This window comes from Ovis aries, chromosome 14, assembly GCF_016772045.2.
Source record: "Ovis aries strain OAR_USU_Benz2616 breed Rambouillet chromosome 14, ARS-UI_Ramb_v3.0, whole genome shotgun sequence".
NCBI classification, from domain to species: domain Eukaryota; kingdom Metazoa; phylum Chordata; class Mammalia; order Artiodactyla; family Bovidae; genus Ovis; species Ovis aries.
Window position 1 is genome coordinate 42,619,460 of NC_056067.1, and position 15,507 is coordinate 42,634,966.

Sequence of the window (15,507 nt, forward strand, 5' to 3'; positions counted from 1 at the left end):
GGGGACAGCAAGGACCACTTACGTCTTCGTGGCCATAGGTGCAGGCCAGGTGCAAGGGGGTGTTACCGTTGTTGTCTTGCACTTCGGCACTGGCTTTGTAGTGCATCAGCAACAGCTTCCAAGGAAGAGGAGAGAGCAGTGAGCGCCAGTGAGCAGGGCAAGGCAGGCCTGGAGCCCTCCGGGAGCACAGCCTGGGGTCTTACAGGGGGTTGTTGCCCAGTCTCCTTTTTCAACCTTATCTACTTACATTACAATTAAAATTAGATCAGCCCTATAACGGAAACCAATCTGAAAAAGAGTATATACTATAGGGATTTCCCTGGTGGTCCAGTGGTTGCTGCTACTGCTGCTAAGTTGCGTCAGTCATGTCCGCCTCTGTGTGACCCCATAGACGGCAGCCCATCAGGCTCCCCCGTCCCTGGGATTCTCCAGGCAAGAACACTGGAGTGGGTTGCCATTTCCTTCTCCAATGCATGAAAGTGAAAAGTGCTTAGGACAACACATTTCCGCTGAAAGGGGCCTAGGTTCAATCCCTGGTCAAGGAACTAAGATCCTGCATGCCGCAGCCAGAAAATAAAGAAAAAACTACACACACAAAAAAAGTACCTGGCCCTGGGCCTGGTGCTTAATAAGTCAGTGAAGGTTAGCTCCCCACAACCCCAGGGCGCTGAGTCTTGTGTGCAATGTCAGACATATACTGGCCTAAAAATATTAACATTAAAAAGGTGAAAAGAAGATTGTACACTATAAATACACTAATACACACACATATATATGTAACTGAATCACTTTGCTGTACACCTGCAACTTATGCGTTGTAAATCAGCTATACTTCAATTACACAAAAAAATTGAAAAAAATGAAAAACTTGAAAAGATAAAAGCAAAAAAAGTATCACTCATCTTTCCTGTGAAAAAGTTTGGAGATCATTAAAAAAAAAAAAGAGTGGATATATGTATATGTATAACTGATTCACTTTGCTGAAACTAACACAACATTGTAAATCAACTATACTCCAATAAAAACTTTAAAAAAAAGAAAAACCACCCCCATCAATCACTAGCAGGGACGCAGGAATGGAGGCACTTGATGTACCAAACAACTTCAGCTGAAATCGAAACATCACCGGCTGGGTTTTGCTTTCCAGTTTCTGGACTGTCTTCTCACCGTAGGTATTAAGTCTAAGGGAAAATCCATGTTGGGGCTCTATCTAAAATATTTCTAGTATCTGGGGGGGGGGTGCCCTTCTTACCGCGGATTACCGTGACGTTTCTAATCTACACCTAACAGTTTTGGCCCAGCAGACTCTGGGGGAGGCGCCTGAGACCCCAGGCTCGCCGAGATCCCACAGAGCCACGTGGCACAGAGGAGAGGCCAGCCCTGCAAGGCCTCGAGCAGAGCGCAGCTGCTCACCGTCACACTCTGATAGCCCTTCTGACACGCAAGGTGGAGGGGGGTGGAGCCGTGGTAGTCCGTGGCATTTACCACTGCGCCCTTGGAAACCAGGAGGTCGATGAGGGACGCCTGCCCTGCAGAACAGAAGGGAAAAGGGTGGGCTTTCTGAAACCAGTGAGCAAAGCCACGGCTTTCTTTCACCCTCTCATCTGCTGGCACGGGGCATGCCAGGAGGTATCTTTCTGCGTCGGGGGAACCAGAGCTAACATCAAGTCACAGGCTGCAGACTCTGGACACCCTGGGATAATGCTTCCCCTCTGGAGGGAGTTCGGCCCCACCCCCCACCTAACACCCCTGCCGCAGCCACAGAAGGTAGGAGAAAAGAGCCTTAGATGTCCACAGCAGAGTCCATGGTGCATCACTTCACAGGGTGGAATATTGTGCAACCATGAAAAGAAAATACTGACGTGGAGAAATGTTCTTACATATCGCCTAGTGAAAAAAGCACCCCACAGACAGTGTGAGCCCCACAATATCATATCTTTTATATACACACACACTCAAGCATGGTGACGTTTCAGTCATGGATCAAAACAATCTTTAGACGACTGCAGGGTGGCAAGAGTATACAGACGTTGTGTTTTCTACCTTGAATGTGCAGTTTTATTTGACTGTGCACTTTAAAAGACAGAGAACTAAATTCAGTATCCTATGATAAATCATGATGGAAAAGCATATAGAATAAAAAATAAATTAAAGATAGTAATTTTTTAAACAGGAATATAAGAACCTTAATTCTGAGGTCAGTCTCACAGTCCAGATTCAAGCCTTCCCTGGCTGGACCACCAGCCCAGAGCAGTGTCAGGCATCCACACAGCCCAGACACATGCTCTTCCAGCCCCGGGACAGCACATGAAGGTCCCGGGGTGGGGGGCCTGTGATACAATCCCTTCCACCACCCCACACCACCTCCCCCAGCAGCCACACTCTGCTGGGACACCCTCGGCCCCCATCCCTTTGCCCTGAGAGCACAGAGGCCAGACCACATACCACAGAGGGCAGCCACATGAAGCGGTGTGTGACCCCTGTCGTCTCTGGAGAATGGAGTGACAACTGAGGGGTCATTCAGCCTCCTAAATGGGAAAGAGAATACAGAGAAATAGACCGAGGCATGGACATGCTGGGGTCCTGGGACCAGAAGACAGACCTCCGGTGTGATCCAAGCTGGGTCTCCTACAGCGTCCTGGAGAGCACCAACCACGGCTTCCGCTGGGACCCTCCCCACACCCAGCCCTCCAGGCTTTGACACCCAGCCAAAGAGCCCGATAAAGATAAGGGGAAACGGAAAAGGTTGTGGGGAGGAGCTGATAGTCCTCCCTGCGAAAACCTACTTTCCGAGGTTGGGGCAGGCCCTCTGCCCGCCTCCCTAGATTAAGCAGCCCAACAGGATGCTAAGTATTTTTATTTCCTCTGATTCTCCAAAGAGGTGGCGGTTACCATCTCCACTTTACAGCAGAAGCAGCAGAGTGCAGCAGGGATAAGTTCCTTATTCCAAACTGCACAGCGAACAAGGGGGAAAGTTCCGCCCAGGCCCCCCTTCCTGGTGCAGAGGGGCCCTCTTACCCAGAGACAAGTTTCTCACAGTCATCACAGAAACACAGAGGGTGGCACATCGTTTGGACGGCATCTTTATCTTGGTCCTCCTGACTCAGCAGTCTCTCCACTTCCTTCTGGTTACCTGATGCGATATGCTAAAAAGTGACATCAACAACACTGTTGATTCGAAGGAACGATTCCTTCTCTAAACTGAATTTTTGAAGCATCCTTACAGAAACATGTATCTATGTGTGTGCACTTAGTAGCTCACTTGTGTCTGACTCTGCGACCCCAGGGACTGTAGCCCGCCAGGCTCCTCTGTCCATGGGGATTCTCCAGGCAAGAATACTGGAGTGGGTTGCCATGCCCTCCTCCAGGGGATCTGCCCACCCCAGGGACTGAGCCCAGATCTCCTGCATCGCAGACAGATTCTTTACCATCTGAGCCCCCAGGGAAGCCCATCAATGTGTGGATGGATGCAATGACTTGTTCTCTGGGACTTGTTTCAAAATGATTTGGATGGATGGCGAAAGTGGGGCCAGGGGATAGAAATGAAACACGATTAGGGAGATGGCTACATGGAGGTTCGTTCATCATACTACTCTCTCTTAGTTTTGCAAATGTTAGGATTTTTCCCTAACTAAAATAACAACAGTCTCACAAAAGTTGCAGAGCAACAGGCATGGGGGGACAATCCACCCTGAGGGTCGGCGTAGATTCTGACCCTTCTTTTAGGTTACAATTGTCTTACAATCTAATAGAGCCTTGGCTTTCAAAAGAGCTGCAATTAGTAGCAGATTCCTGCTAACTGCAGGGCTCACCTCTGTGACTCCCGGATGCTTCCTATATGGAATGAGACTTTTTGGGGCTCAGAGCTCATGGAACCCACTCTGGCTGGTGGCCTCCTGATGACTGCCCTCCCGGGGCACCTTGCCAGCCTCCCCGTGATAGATCAGATCTGAAGAGGGAGCCTCCTACACTGCCTGGGGGTCAAGCCACCAGCAGGTGCTGTGTTCCCAGCCCAACGAGGTCACACAGGTGTCTATAACGCAGGTTCCTGGAGCTGAGAAGAGGCACTGATTCTGGCAGAGCTGCCAGTGAGGTGCCACTGAGCAGATGGTGAAGAACAAGCCATGTTTTGCTGAATGGAGAGAGGAGGACAGCCGGGCAGAGGGTTCCACTCACAGGGGCCCAGTCCAGCAGGGCTGCAGCACAGCTCACCTCAGAGAAGATGGGCAGCAAACTGATCCCATGAGACCCCAGCATCCCTACCGCCTCCTTGAGCACAAAATGGACTTCCGTGTTGAACTATGCAAACCACCCTGATGGATTCTACAGAGACTCAAGAGGCGAGGAAAGATGGAGGGCTCCTAGGACTTCCCTGGTGGCTCAGTGGCTAAGACTCCCAATGCAGGGGGCCCGGGCCTGATCCCTGGTCAGGGAACTAGATCTCACATGCTGAAACTAAGACCCAGCAGCAGCCAAATAAACAAAAATAAATATATATTAAAAAATAAAAGATGGAGCACCCCTCACACACCTGCACCCCCGGGACCTCCCGTATCTTACCTGAAACAGGCAGTCAATGGGAGTGGAGGTCAGCTGAGACAGTAAGCTCATTCTCTGCTTCAGGAACAGTCTGTCACCAAATCCCTCCGACTCCTGCAGGAAAAGCCGATAAGCCATGTTATCACACGTCATGAGCTGCAGTGCAGGTCCTTGAAAACAGAGGACCCGGGACGATCGGTGCCATCTCCCACAGAGCGGGCCCGGCGGCGCCTCTCCCCGCCCCCACTGAGCTGCACAGCAGACCCTCATCAGGCTGGGAGAGGGGCTCCCCATTTACCTCTCTGGGAAGCGGGGCTCTGACAATGAATACCCAGCAGGGATGTGGGAGGTGGACAGTGTACTGGCTGTGAGTGTGTGTGAGTGTGTGTGTGTGTGTGTGTGTGTGTGTGTGAGTTTGTGAGTGTGTGTGTTTGAGTGTGTGTGTGTGTATGTGCATGTGTAGAATGTAGCATCTCTAAGTGTGGAATGCGGCATGCACACAGCACTATCGTCCCCAAGGCAACCTAGGTTGTCCTGGCCTCCCCCGCCTCTCACAATATCTGTCCTAATGCCTGCAGAGCTCTGTCCCTGCGTTTTATCTGGGCCCACAGACAGGAGACCCAGAGGAGGAAATGGCAACCCATTCTAGTATCCTTGCCTGGAAAATCCCATGGACAGAGGAGTCTGGCAGGTTATAGTCCATGGGGTCACAAAGAGTCGGACACAACTGAGCGACTGAGCTCACACAGACAGGAGAACCATTCGACAGGCTGGTCTGCGCACCTCAGCAACAGAGAGAAGGGCTGTGCTTCTTGAACATACATATTGAAACATCAGACAACACGGCCCCTTGGCCCAAATTCCAATAAACCCCTGGGTCCACCCCAATGAATAAACTTCATTGTGCAGATTAATTTTCACCTAGATACAAAAATCCAAACAAATATTCTTACTTTATGAAGTCATTTCTAGAGAGACACTCAATGCTCACTTAAGCACCTGTGACTACATTTTCTGGTGACAAATGAACTTCCTCGGAAAGAATGCTGGAGGAAGGTGGACAGAGTTGTTCCCAGCCAGCTGCTGCCAGAACTCACCAAACCCTGACAAAATAATGGGATCAGCTCTCTGTGGCCCTCTAAGTTCTGACGTAGGTGGTCCCGTTAAAAATAAAGCTGCCAACACTTCTGGGGTCCACCACCAATCAGGGCCCCTCACACCAGCCGCCCTCACAGGGTTGTGTTGGCAAACAACAACCCCTCAGTATTACAACCACCTTTGCTCCCGTTGGTATCTGCTGCATAAAGCTCTATCGACTGTTTCATGCAGCAATTTACAGCTGAGCAGCTTAGGGTCAGAGAAACATCAAAGACCTTCTTGCTCAGGGAAACCTGGGGCTCTTTCCTCCACTTGGGGTGACTGTTTACAGGCCAGTGATGAAAACAGACAGATCTTCTAAGATTGAATCTTCAGGGAAGAAAGACCAGAAGAGATAGCACATCAGCTAAGACCAATTTGGGAAAAGGGTGAACCCTATTTATTGGAAGCCCAGTAAAGCAGGGGTGAGCCAAAGCCTGCAGAGCTGGAGCAGAGAAGGCTGGAAACACTCTTTGGGTTCTGCCCTGTTTTTTTCTGTCCACAAAGGTAAAAGTCACCCCAGTAATGGTTATTTTCCAAAAGTTCAAGCCTTCACTAACGAACATACTTAAAGAATGTTTATAGTCATCTCAACAAGGATTATGTCTTGGGGAGAAAATTTCCATGAAACTACATTAAAGTATATATAGTCAATAGGAAAACATTATTTGATTTAGAAACACTTAATGCTTTTCAGAGACCTCACCTGCTGTTTAGAGATACACTTGGGCTCTTTCCCCAGGAAATACCACCACCGAGCAGCTGTGACCTCACACACTTCTAGATGGAACTGGACTGAGGCAGAGGCAACGCCGCAGACGAAATCCCAACGCTGACATCACACACAAGTAAGCCGCAATGCCTGCTCTGTCCATACAGGCGGAGGCAGGCAGCTCTCGGGTCTGATCCCCTCAAGACCCAAGGGCCGGGCTCCACCGCTGGCCATGAAGTTGATGCAACCTTGTCCCAAGTCCGGGGTATCGACCAGCCTTCGCCCAGGAAGGCAGGACCAGCTGGTCTGACAGCCCAGACCAGAGGGGCACACTGGGCTGTGTACCCACCTTGCCCATCCAAGTTAACAGCCAGCCTTGGGGCGATCCATACAGAATACACTAGAGAATCAGGAAACGGGGACATCCAGATGAGGAGTGTTACAAGAGCAAGGAAGTGCACCAGTTATCACTTCATACGTTGAAAAGGCACTTTCAAATATCCCATTTAAGGACCTCCCTGCTGGTTCAGTGGCTAAGACTCAGCAATGAAGACTGAAGGTCCGGCATGCCACAACTAAGACCCAGCCCAACCAAACTAAAATAAATATTTAAAAATATATATACATCTCATTTGATCCTCACAACCATCCTGCAGGGGTGAAATATACAACATGCTCCCCAGCATAGACAGGAGAATGGACAGAGGCTCAGAGAGACAGACTCGTTCAAGGGCTAGTCTCCAACACACACCAGCACGCGAGGTCCCCCCTCACATACTCCCCTGGTCCCACTTGGAACATTTTCTGAAGGCAAAGCAGGTGTGAGAAGCTGAGCGATGGTGTCTGGTCAACCACCTCTTTGAAGGCCAAAGGCCTTCAAGGGCTGGCCATCCGGCCTACACGTCACGGGACGCGAGACAGCAGGATGGCTGCAGGATAGGAAGGGGCCAGCAAGGGGACAGGAGCACCTTCAAGAGGTGGGTGCCTCCCTCCAGGTGACAAGGCCCCATCGAGGAGTACGAGGCAAGGCCTCTGCAGGGCAGTGGGTCCAGGAGAGGAAAGCAATCAGAGGGAAAGGACCAGAAGGGCAGGGCCGTGATGGAAAACCTCCCCAGGCAGGCACCATGGGAACAACATTCCTGGAACCTCACAGCAGACAATTCAACCTAAGACATCTCACTGCCCCGCTCTGGAAGTGAGTGGCATTTCTGACTCTGTGGACACGTGTGTATTCAGAGGCACCCATGTATACCACATGTACATTCTGAATGTCAATGGTCTCTCCTGAATTAGAAGCAACTTCTCTTGAGAGTCGCATAGGACCCATGGGAGATGAGATGCATGCATGCTAAGTTGCTTCAGTTATGTCTAACTCTTGCACAGCCTCTAATTTTACCTGTGTGTGTGCGTGCTTATATTCACGCATGCCTGCTTAGTCGTGTCCAACTCTTTGTGACCCTATGGACTGTAGCTCACCAGACGCCTCTGTCTATGGGATTTCCCAGGCAAGAATACTTGAGTGGGTTACCATTTTCTCCTCCAGGGGATATTCCTGACCTAGGAATCAAATCTGTGTCTCCTGCATTGGCAGGGGGATTCTTTACCACTAAGCCACCTGGAAAGCTCCTACGTATATGTATGGGTGATCAAATCAAACCCAGGCAAGAGCAGAACTTAATTCTTCAGCAAGTACCAGGATAGTTGGGCTATGTGCCAACAAGTGCAGCAGAAACTCAATTTTTGGTTAAAAATATAATTGTGTAAGCACAGAAAAAGACATCTACTAAAATGTTAATAAAAGTCATTCAGTGGACCCACCACGACTGCTGATGATCAGCACCAGGCTGGTTTCTTCAGTGCAGGCTGTGTTGGCCACCGGGTCTGGGATCATCGTCATCCGCTCCTGCAGCGACGTGATCACCGACAGGCACTGGCTTGCCCGAGTATGTCTGGTTTTGATTCCTACATGATCTATGACACCTACGCCATGTACATGATCACACCATGTGTTCATTCTGCTTGTCCTTGTGCCCATTGCCCAGAAGCTTAGGGAGAGTCAGCAGAACTGAGCACTCCATTTGTATCGCTGGGCAGAATTCTGATCCAGCTAAAGCAGCACACGCTGCTGTACAAGGTGAATGGAATCCTCACGCTGACCACTTTCATGTACTGGTCCTACGGCCGGCAGCAGGGACTGAGCCTGCTCCGAGTGCCCTTCCACATTCCTTTCCACTGCAATGTGGCCAATGCCTATCGCGCCACAGATCTACTGGTTCTCTCTGCTGACCAAATTGCAAAATTGTGTCTTGGGTGGCCTCAGCCTTTTGGGTATTGTTCAGCAGATGGATTTGAGTTTTCTAAAGGATATTCACTATCACCTCCTTTCTAACCTGCCCTTTGCAAAAGCACTCTTTCCTTAGCAACAACTGTTGGATCCTGTCAGAGCTCCACTGGCAGTGAGGTGGTTTTAATGCAAAGCCCAAGGATCCTTCACTCCAGGGGCTCCCACCTTCCAACCACTCAGGGCAGTATCTATACGCTGGGCCAGCAGAAGCAAGTGATGACTTGGTTATAACCTGTTGGTCCTTGCCTCATTCTCTCATCCATGTGCCAACATAAAATCCTGTCTACTGACTTCCAATCATAAGTCTCTCTGGCGGGGTGCAGTAGGAGGCAGGGATGGGAGCCTGAAGCACCTGAGTAGGCAGGCCCGTGGGTCAGCACCTCTGCCGGCTGACTTGGAAAGACCAATGTCAAACTTATGAGCTTGTTGTCAACAGGTAAGAGGAGTAGGATGGACTTCAGTATTCCAAAACCGTGAGATGTCTCATCTAGACGGCCTCCTGATAAGCCAGAGCTTGTGGTCCAAAGCCTGTTCTCTGAGTTACCACCATTTAGCCACAGAAGGCTGGAAAGCAGGAGTGCAAGACAGCCTACCATTTGCAAATAGCATCCTCTGGTGCCAACACTAATTACTCCTTAACAATAAGAAAGGATTTTTAGAAACTGCTTCGGCAGTGTCTCAAAAATTTTGACTATTTCAGTCTTTAATGGGTGCGCTGTAATTTTTTACTGTTTTGTTTACTGTCAGTATATCTTTATTAATCACCCCTGTGGTGATTAAATTGCACTAATATTTTCCAACTTAATTCTCATTTGTGAAATACATTCATGCCAACTTCCAGTGGAAAAAAAAAAAAAAAAAAGTCATTCGCAGCTAGTGTGCTTATGGGGGCTTTTGCTGTCTTCACTGCAACTTTTTATATATCAAATATTACTTATAAGCAAATATTAGTCTTCTAATCAGAAAAAAAAAAGAAAACTATCCTTTCTGGAGAAAGACACAGTATGCAATGTTATCTACAATATCATTTCAATTGTGTAAGATATACATGGCAAGGAAAAAGACTGGAAAATACATAAACGTGTTAACAATGAATGAATTCACAGAACTGCTTGCACCCGAGTGTCCCCATTTGAACAGCCCTATGTTCTTTTTCAGACGTTTCAACTTGTCATTACTTTGGGGAGCTTCCAACATCAGGGGGACATTAAGATCGAGTGTGAATGGTCAATCCTTGGGGCTCTGGGCTTTTAAGACAGAAATCTCTCCATTCGATCGATTTCAACTTTGCGATTTCTGTGAGTACTGTCACGTTTTGGTGGTGGGTATAATGCGAAGTAAATCAGCAGTGCAGTCTTGGCTTAAGCCTCTCACAGTTCCCGTGGGAATATAATCGCCTCTGCCAGTCTAAGTTCATCAACGAATCAAGGAAATGACAATAGGGCCGCTGAGTCCTTAAAACTGCAGACGTCACTAATCTCATCTCTTGCCCAGCATGATCAGGGTACCCCAATTCACCACTTCTGGTGCCCCCTTCTGCCCATGTGCATTCGAGCATGACCAGGATTCATGAAGCAGGAGATCAACAAAGTGAGAGCCAAGGATGACCTGCCACCTTTCACAACCTACCGGCTGCTACGTGTTCAGTCTTCTCTTGGGAGAGCATCTCCGATCCTCCTCCTCCACACCACCCTGAGAACCCTGCTGCACACACCATGGCACCCACAGAGAAAGGGCAGGACAGGAGGGAGCTCTTACTGGCTTAACAGAGAGGCTTCCCTGCCGAATATATTCGATTGCAGCCTCGATCGAGGTCAGGCAGTATCCCAGTTCATCTTTGGCTGAGCTGCTAAATCTGAAGTTTTTGATGTAACTCAAGTTTGCCATCCTAATAAAAAGAAGAAAACAGTTTAATTTCTACATACCCCCATTAACACTGCGGTAGAAATGATGCTACTGGCTTGGTCACAAAGTTGGTCAGCTCCAGGGAGCTAAGGCTGCTTGCCCTGGGATCTTTATTTAGAGGAAGAGCAATTAGGGAAATAATTGGGACTTCCCTGGCGGTCCAGTGGCTAAGACCCTTTGCTCCAATGCAGGTAGCCAGGGTTCCATCGCTGGGCAGGGAACTAACCTAGATCCCACATGCTGCAACTAAGACCTACTACAGCAAAATAAATATTAAAAAAAAAATGCAAAAGAAGTAAAGCCACTTGTTACTTTCCTGCAATGAGCTAATTTTTAGGAAGCTGATTTTTTCTATGGTGAATTTGCGTTTCTATGAGAAAAGGATGGGCTTTGGAGCCAGACAGAACTAGAGCTCACTTGCCTCTCAGCTGCTGACTAGCTACATGTTCCAGAGAGAAACATAAGATCTCTGGGCCTCAGTTTCCCCACCTGCAGGTGGAATGACAGACGCCCCTTGCAGGGCAGGTACCTAGCTCATACGGGGCACTCAGCTTCCTAGAGTGACACCAGAATCACCCCAGTGCAGTGCTGCCATTTTGAAAAAAAGTTATTTTAACAAAAAAAAATATATTACCAATTAGGGATCTCTGTTTTCACAAGCAAATACAACAGGACTGAGAGCAGATCATCAGCACACATGGTCTCCAAGTTAACTGCAAGCGGGAAACACATATTCAGGGCCATCCTGGGACACAAATGGACTGATAGGCGTTATCAACCCCCCACCACCGTCCAACCCACAAAACCACAGTCCAGGAAGATGACACATGGGGAAGAAATTCAATCGCACAATTTCCTTTCTAGTGTCCTGAACAGATGTCAGACTCCAGGAGGACACGAATGCCTCCTGAGAACATGTGCAGAAAACAGCCAGCTCCAAGCAGACCACCCCCCCCCTTGCTACCTGTCCCCCGCAATCCCAGGACAGGGAAAGAGCCCAGGGAAGTCGGTGATGGTGGATACGACTCGAAGGTGTGCCAGGATTACTGCCAGAAGCCTCTTTCCTTCTGAGATCATTTCCACTTTATACACTGCAGTGTCCAGGGCTGATGGGCAATTTCTCATTGAAATTTTGTTTAAGTAATCCAGTCACACATTTAAAATTCCAAACAGTGCAAAAGAGCAGACCATGCATGGCTCTCCCATCCGTGCCATCCAGACTTCTTCCCCAGAAGCCACTTCTGTTGCTTCCCATGTATCATTCCAAGAGAGGCTATGATCACCCCACTGTGTCTGTATGTGTGTGTGTATATATATATATATATATATATATATGGGTATAGAGCCACCTGCTTTGTGCAGTATCCTGGAAGTATACTGTACACACGCCTGTTCATTTTATTTAATACACTTTGAAGAGCATCCCTACTGGCCCACAAAGATTTGCCTTCTCATTAATTTTTTCATAGCTTATTCTGTTTTTACTTTTAATAATGGAAAATTTTAAATATATATAAAATTAGAACAACCTAACAGTTGAACTCCCCTATACCCATCACCAGCTTAGCTTGTTTCTGAGGCCACTGCTTCTCCACCAGCATTTACTTACCTAAAGATGCCTAATCTACCCCCCTACCCCCTACCCCCTACCTCCATTACTAGGCACCCACTCTGCAGAACAGGCTCTGGGGTGCTCACACAGGAATACTCCACTACACACATCAGCCCATCTCTATGGCCCTTTAAGATGGCACTGCTCCTCAACAGATGTTTGCATCTGGACTTTTGCAGCCCTGAGCACACACCTCTCTGGCTGGGAGACTGGGTGATCAGCTGCACCACCTTCCGCAAACAAGCCAGCTTCTGCTGCGGGGACGTGCACCTGTTCAGCTGAGCCAGCTCCCTCTTTGCTCGAGGTATGTTGAAGCTGCAAAGTGATTTGGGAAGTGACCATGTAAGACCACAGTGTGAAGGCCCTCCTTCTTGGTAATCACAAACCTCAGATTTACATTTCTCATGGCAAACCATAAGTAACGGCAAACAGAAATAGACACTTAGAAGTGATCTGAGACAGCAGCAAAACCCAGCAGCTTTCAAGGTCTCAAGCACACTGTCAGGTGATATAGCTGCACCAGAAAATTGGGGCGGGGGGGGCCGAGGATCAACAATCCTTAGCTTCAGAGTGAAATAGGCCAAAGGGGGAAAAAATTAGACCAAGAGATTAGACACTTTCGTATCCTGATGAAACAACTCAAAAGGAGGGGCTCCAGAGAATTTTCTGGCAGTCCAGGGCATGGGACTCCACGCTTCCACCGCAGGGTGGGGTGAGGGTACAATCCCTGATCGGGGAACTGGGATTCTGCAAGCCTCAAGCTGCAGCCAAAGAAAAAAAGAAACAAAACCAAAAGGCGGTGCCCCTAAGGCAGGGGGCCCTCAGACCAGCAGGTGACAAGAGATGTCAGTGTGCAAGGCCCACCTGGGTGAGCTGCATGCCCACCCAGAGACCAGCTGTGCACGATCCACCTCCTCTGGCTCCCACCCACTGGCACGCTGGCAGTTGAGTGCAGGAATGTGCCAGCTCTGAAACACCCATCTACCAACTTTAAGCCTTTATCTTTGGTCACAAATAAACGCCCTGCTCCACAGTCTGAACCACGTCAACTAGAGACGACACTGCTCCTGAGGGTCCCACTTCTAGGGGACACAGTGGCCCAGCCCCCGAGGACACCGACGCTGCAGTGTAAACCCTTACCTGAACTCAGGTTTCACACCGATATCCTTCTGCTGAAGATCTTGAAGGCTCCTCGTGATTTTGTTAAAGGCAGCATCCTAACGAGAGATTTTAACAAAGCTTCAAATGTCTGAAAAGGCTTAGAACAGGGCTTCCGTTCTGCATGGTGATGATGGAGAGCCTACCTCTGCTGCCTCCATGGTCCCCACGTACTTGAATATCAGGTCGTAAATGTCATGCTGGACGTACATCTGTGAGGTCAACAGGTTCAAGAGTGTGTGTGTGGGAAAGCAGGCAGCATAGGAGGCCCCGGTACTGGCCCTCCTCGCCCCTCACTTCCTGGGCCCCTTACCTCTACCGCCTGCTTCATCAGGTTCATCTGGGCCTCCTGCTTGGCGAGCACCTTCTGGAGGACAAGGAGAGGGCAGTTACAGAGCGTGGACTGGCCTGGGCCAAAGCACAAATCTCTGTTTTGTTTTTGGTTTTGTTGTTTTAATTGAAGTATAGTTGATTTACGGTATTAATTTCTGCTGGACAGCAAAGTGATTCAATTATACATATACATACATACATACATATATATACACACATTCTTTTTTCTATATTCTTTTCCATTATGAGAAGATCTTTTTTCTATATTCTTTTTCTTTTCTATATTCTTTTCCATTATATAGCCATTCTTTCCCATGATATTCTTTTTCATTATGGTTCATCAAAGGATTTTTTTTTTAATATGTATTTATTTATTTGGCTGCGCAGGGTCTTAGTTGAGGCACTTGGGATCTTTAACTGTGGCACGTAAACTCTTAACTATAGCGTGTGGGATCTAGCTCCCTCATCAGGGATCAAACCCAGGCCCTCTGCATTGGGAGCATGGAGTCTTAGCTACTGGACCACTAGGGAAGTCTGCCATAGAATACGGAATGTAGCTCTTTGTGCTATACAGTAGGACTTTGTTGCTTATCCTTTCTATATGTAGTAGCTTACAACTACTAACCCAACCTCTCCCTCCATCCCTCTCCCAACCTCCCCCTCCTCCCCCTCCATCTCCTCCCCCTCCTCCCCCTCCATCTCCTCCCCCTCCTCCCCCTCCATCCCTCCCCCAACCCTCTCCTCCCTGGCAACCACAAATCTGTCCTCTGTGTCTGCGAGTCTGTTTCTGTTTTGTAGATAAGTTCATTCATATCATATTTCAGATTCCACGTACAAGTGACATTGCATGGTATTTGCCTTTCTCTTTCTGGCAAGTCTCTCTTTTGCAGGCCATGCTGCTTACCAGGTGGGAGTCCCTCAGCAGCTGCTGGAGGCATTTGGTGTAGAGGGCGTTCACAGAGTCCTGCGGAATACAGAGCAGAGAGAGGCCATCCTCGGAATCTGAGGCCAGGACACTGAACCCAGGATGGAGCCAAGAGAATATCTCACAAAATGGATTTCCTGGGCAAAAAGCTCTAAGTCCTAATGCAAGCTTATCAAACTAAGTATGTGATTTTTTTTTAAATTAAGTATGCGATTTTTTTTTTCCAATTTTTTTTGGGTGTCTATGCGTTAAGAGTAGGAAAAAAAATTCCCCTTAGGGTTAACACAGATGATAACAATATTCATTCTGATACTTCTCTGCGATTTTTCAGGTTTTCTACTGTGCTTATTACTTTTTCAGGTAACAAGAAACATTTAAACAGAATCCAACATTTTGTTGGACGTTTAAATGCTCACTTCAGATATGAAAACATTGGCAACAGAGGCGACAGCAAAGTGGCAGAGTGATCCTGGCGCTCTGAGCCAGGGCACGCCTATGGCGAAGCAGGACTCAGCTACTGACTATGTGATGACGGAGGCTCTTTCGTTCACACTCTCTGAACGTTCGCTGGAAAGACGCGATGTTCCTGTCAAATCTCTCCGCGTGTCTTCCCAAAAATTCTCTCACATCTTCAATGGTTTTCAGGGGAAAAGAATCTGAGGATGTCGAAGGCTCTTCTGAAAAAAAAAGAGACAAGCGGGTCAGGCTGGCTGAAGCCATCACTGTGTCCTGAAGAAAAGAAGTCCCACAACCCTTAGCCCTGCTCCTCCAGCATCTGGGTCACCATCTCCCACAGGAGGAGAGGGATAAGCTTACTTCAAGATCTCACCCAACAGCGGCCC

The 15,507-nt window shown here is 48.4% G+C and overlaps 1 protein-coding gene and 1 pseudogene across 8 annotated transcripts in view; one reads left to right on the top strand and one right to left on the bottom strand.

The window, feature by feature from the left end:
* The window catches only part of ANKRD27 (ankyrin repeat domain 27), a 61,130-nt gene that overhangs the window by 23,710 nt on the left and 21,913 nt on the right, over positions 1-15,507 (bottom strand). For 3 of the 8 annotated variants that reach the window (XM_042231930.1, XM_060398477.1, XM_042231931.1), the window contains exons 5-17: positions 15,188-15,342; positions 14,576-14,704; positions 13,721-13,774; positions 13,554-13,619; positions 13,390-13,466; positions 12,443-12,564; positions 11,272-11,350; positions 10,491-10,620; positions 4,561-4,653; positions 3,019-3,146; positions 2,446-2,528; positions 1,414-1,529; positions 23-115 (exon numbers count right to left, since the gene is read on the bottom strand). In XM_042231930.1, coding sequence (XP_042087864.1) covers positions 23-115; positions 1,414-1,529; positions 2,446-2,528; positions 3,019-3,146; positions 4,561-4,653; positions 10,491-10,620; positions 11,272-11,350; positions 12,443-12,564; positions 13,390-13,466; positions 13,554-13,619; positions 13,721-13,774; positions 14,576-14,704; positions 15,188-15,342 — 1,325 coding nt within the window. The remainder of the gene's footprint in view (positions 1-22; positions 116-1,413; positions 1,530-2,445; positions 2,529-3,018; positions 3,147-4,560; positions 4,654-10,490; positions 10,621-11,271; positions 11,351-12,442; positions 12,565-13,389; positions 13,467-13,553; positions 13,620-13,720; positions 13,775-14,575; positions 14,705-15,187; positions 15,343-15,507) is intronic. The other 5 variants (XM_012190107.3, XM_060398474.1, XM_060398475.1 and 2 more) reach the window with 3 other exon arrangements.
* On the top strand, positions 8,177-8,808 carry LOC114110583 (TLC domain-containing protein 3A-like; annotated as a pseudogene).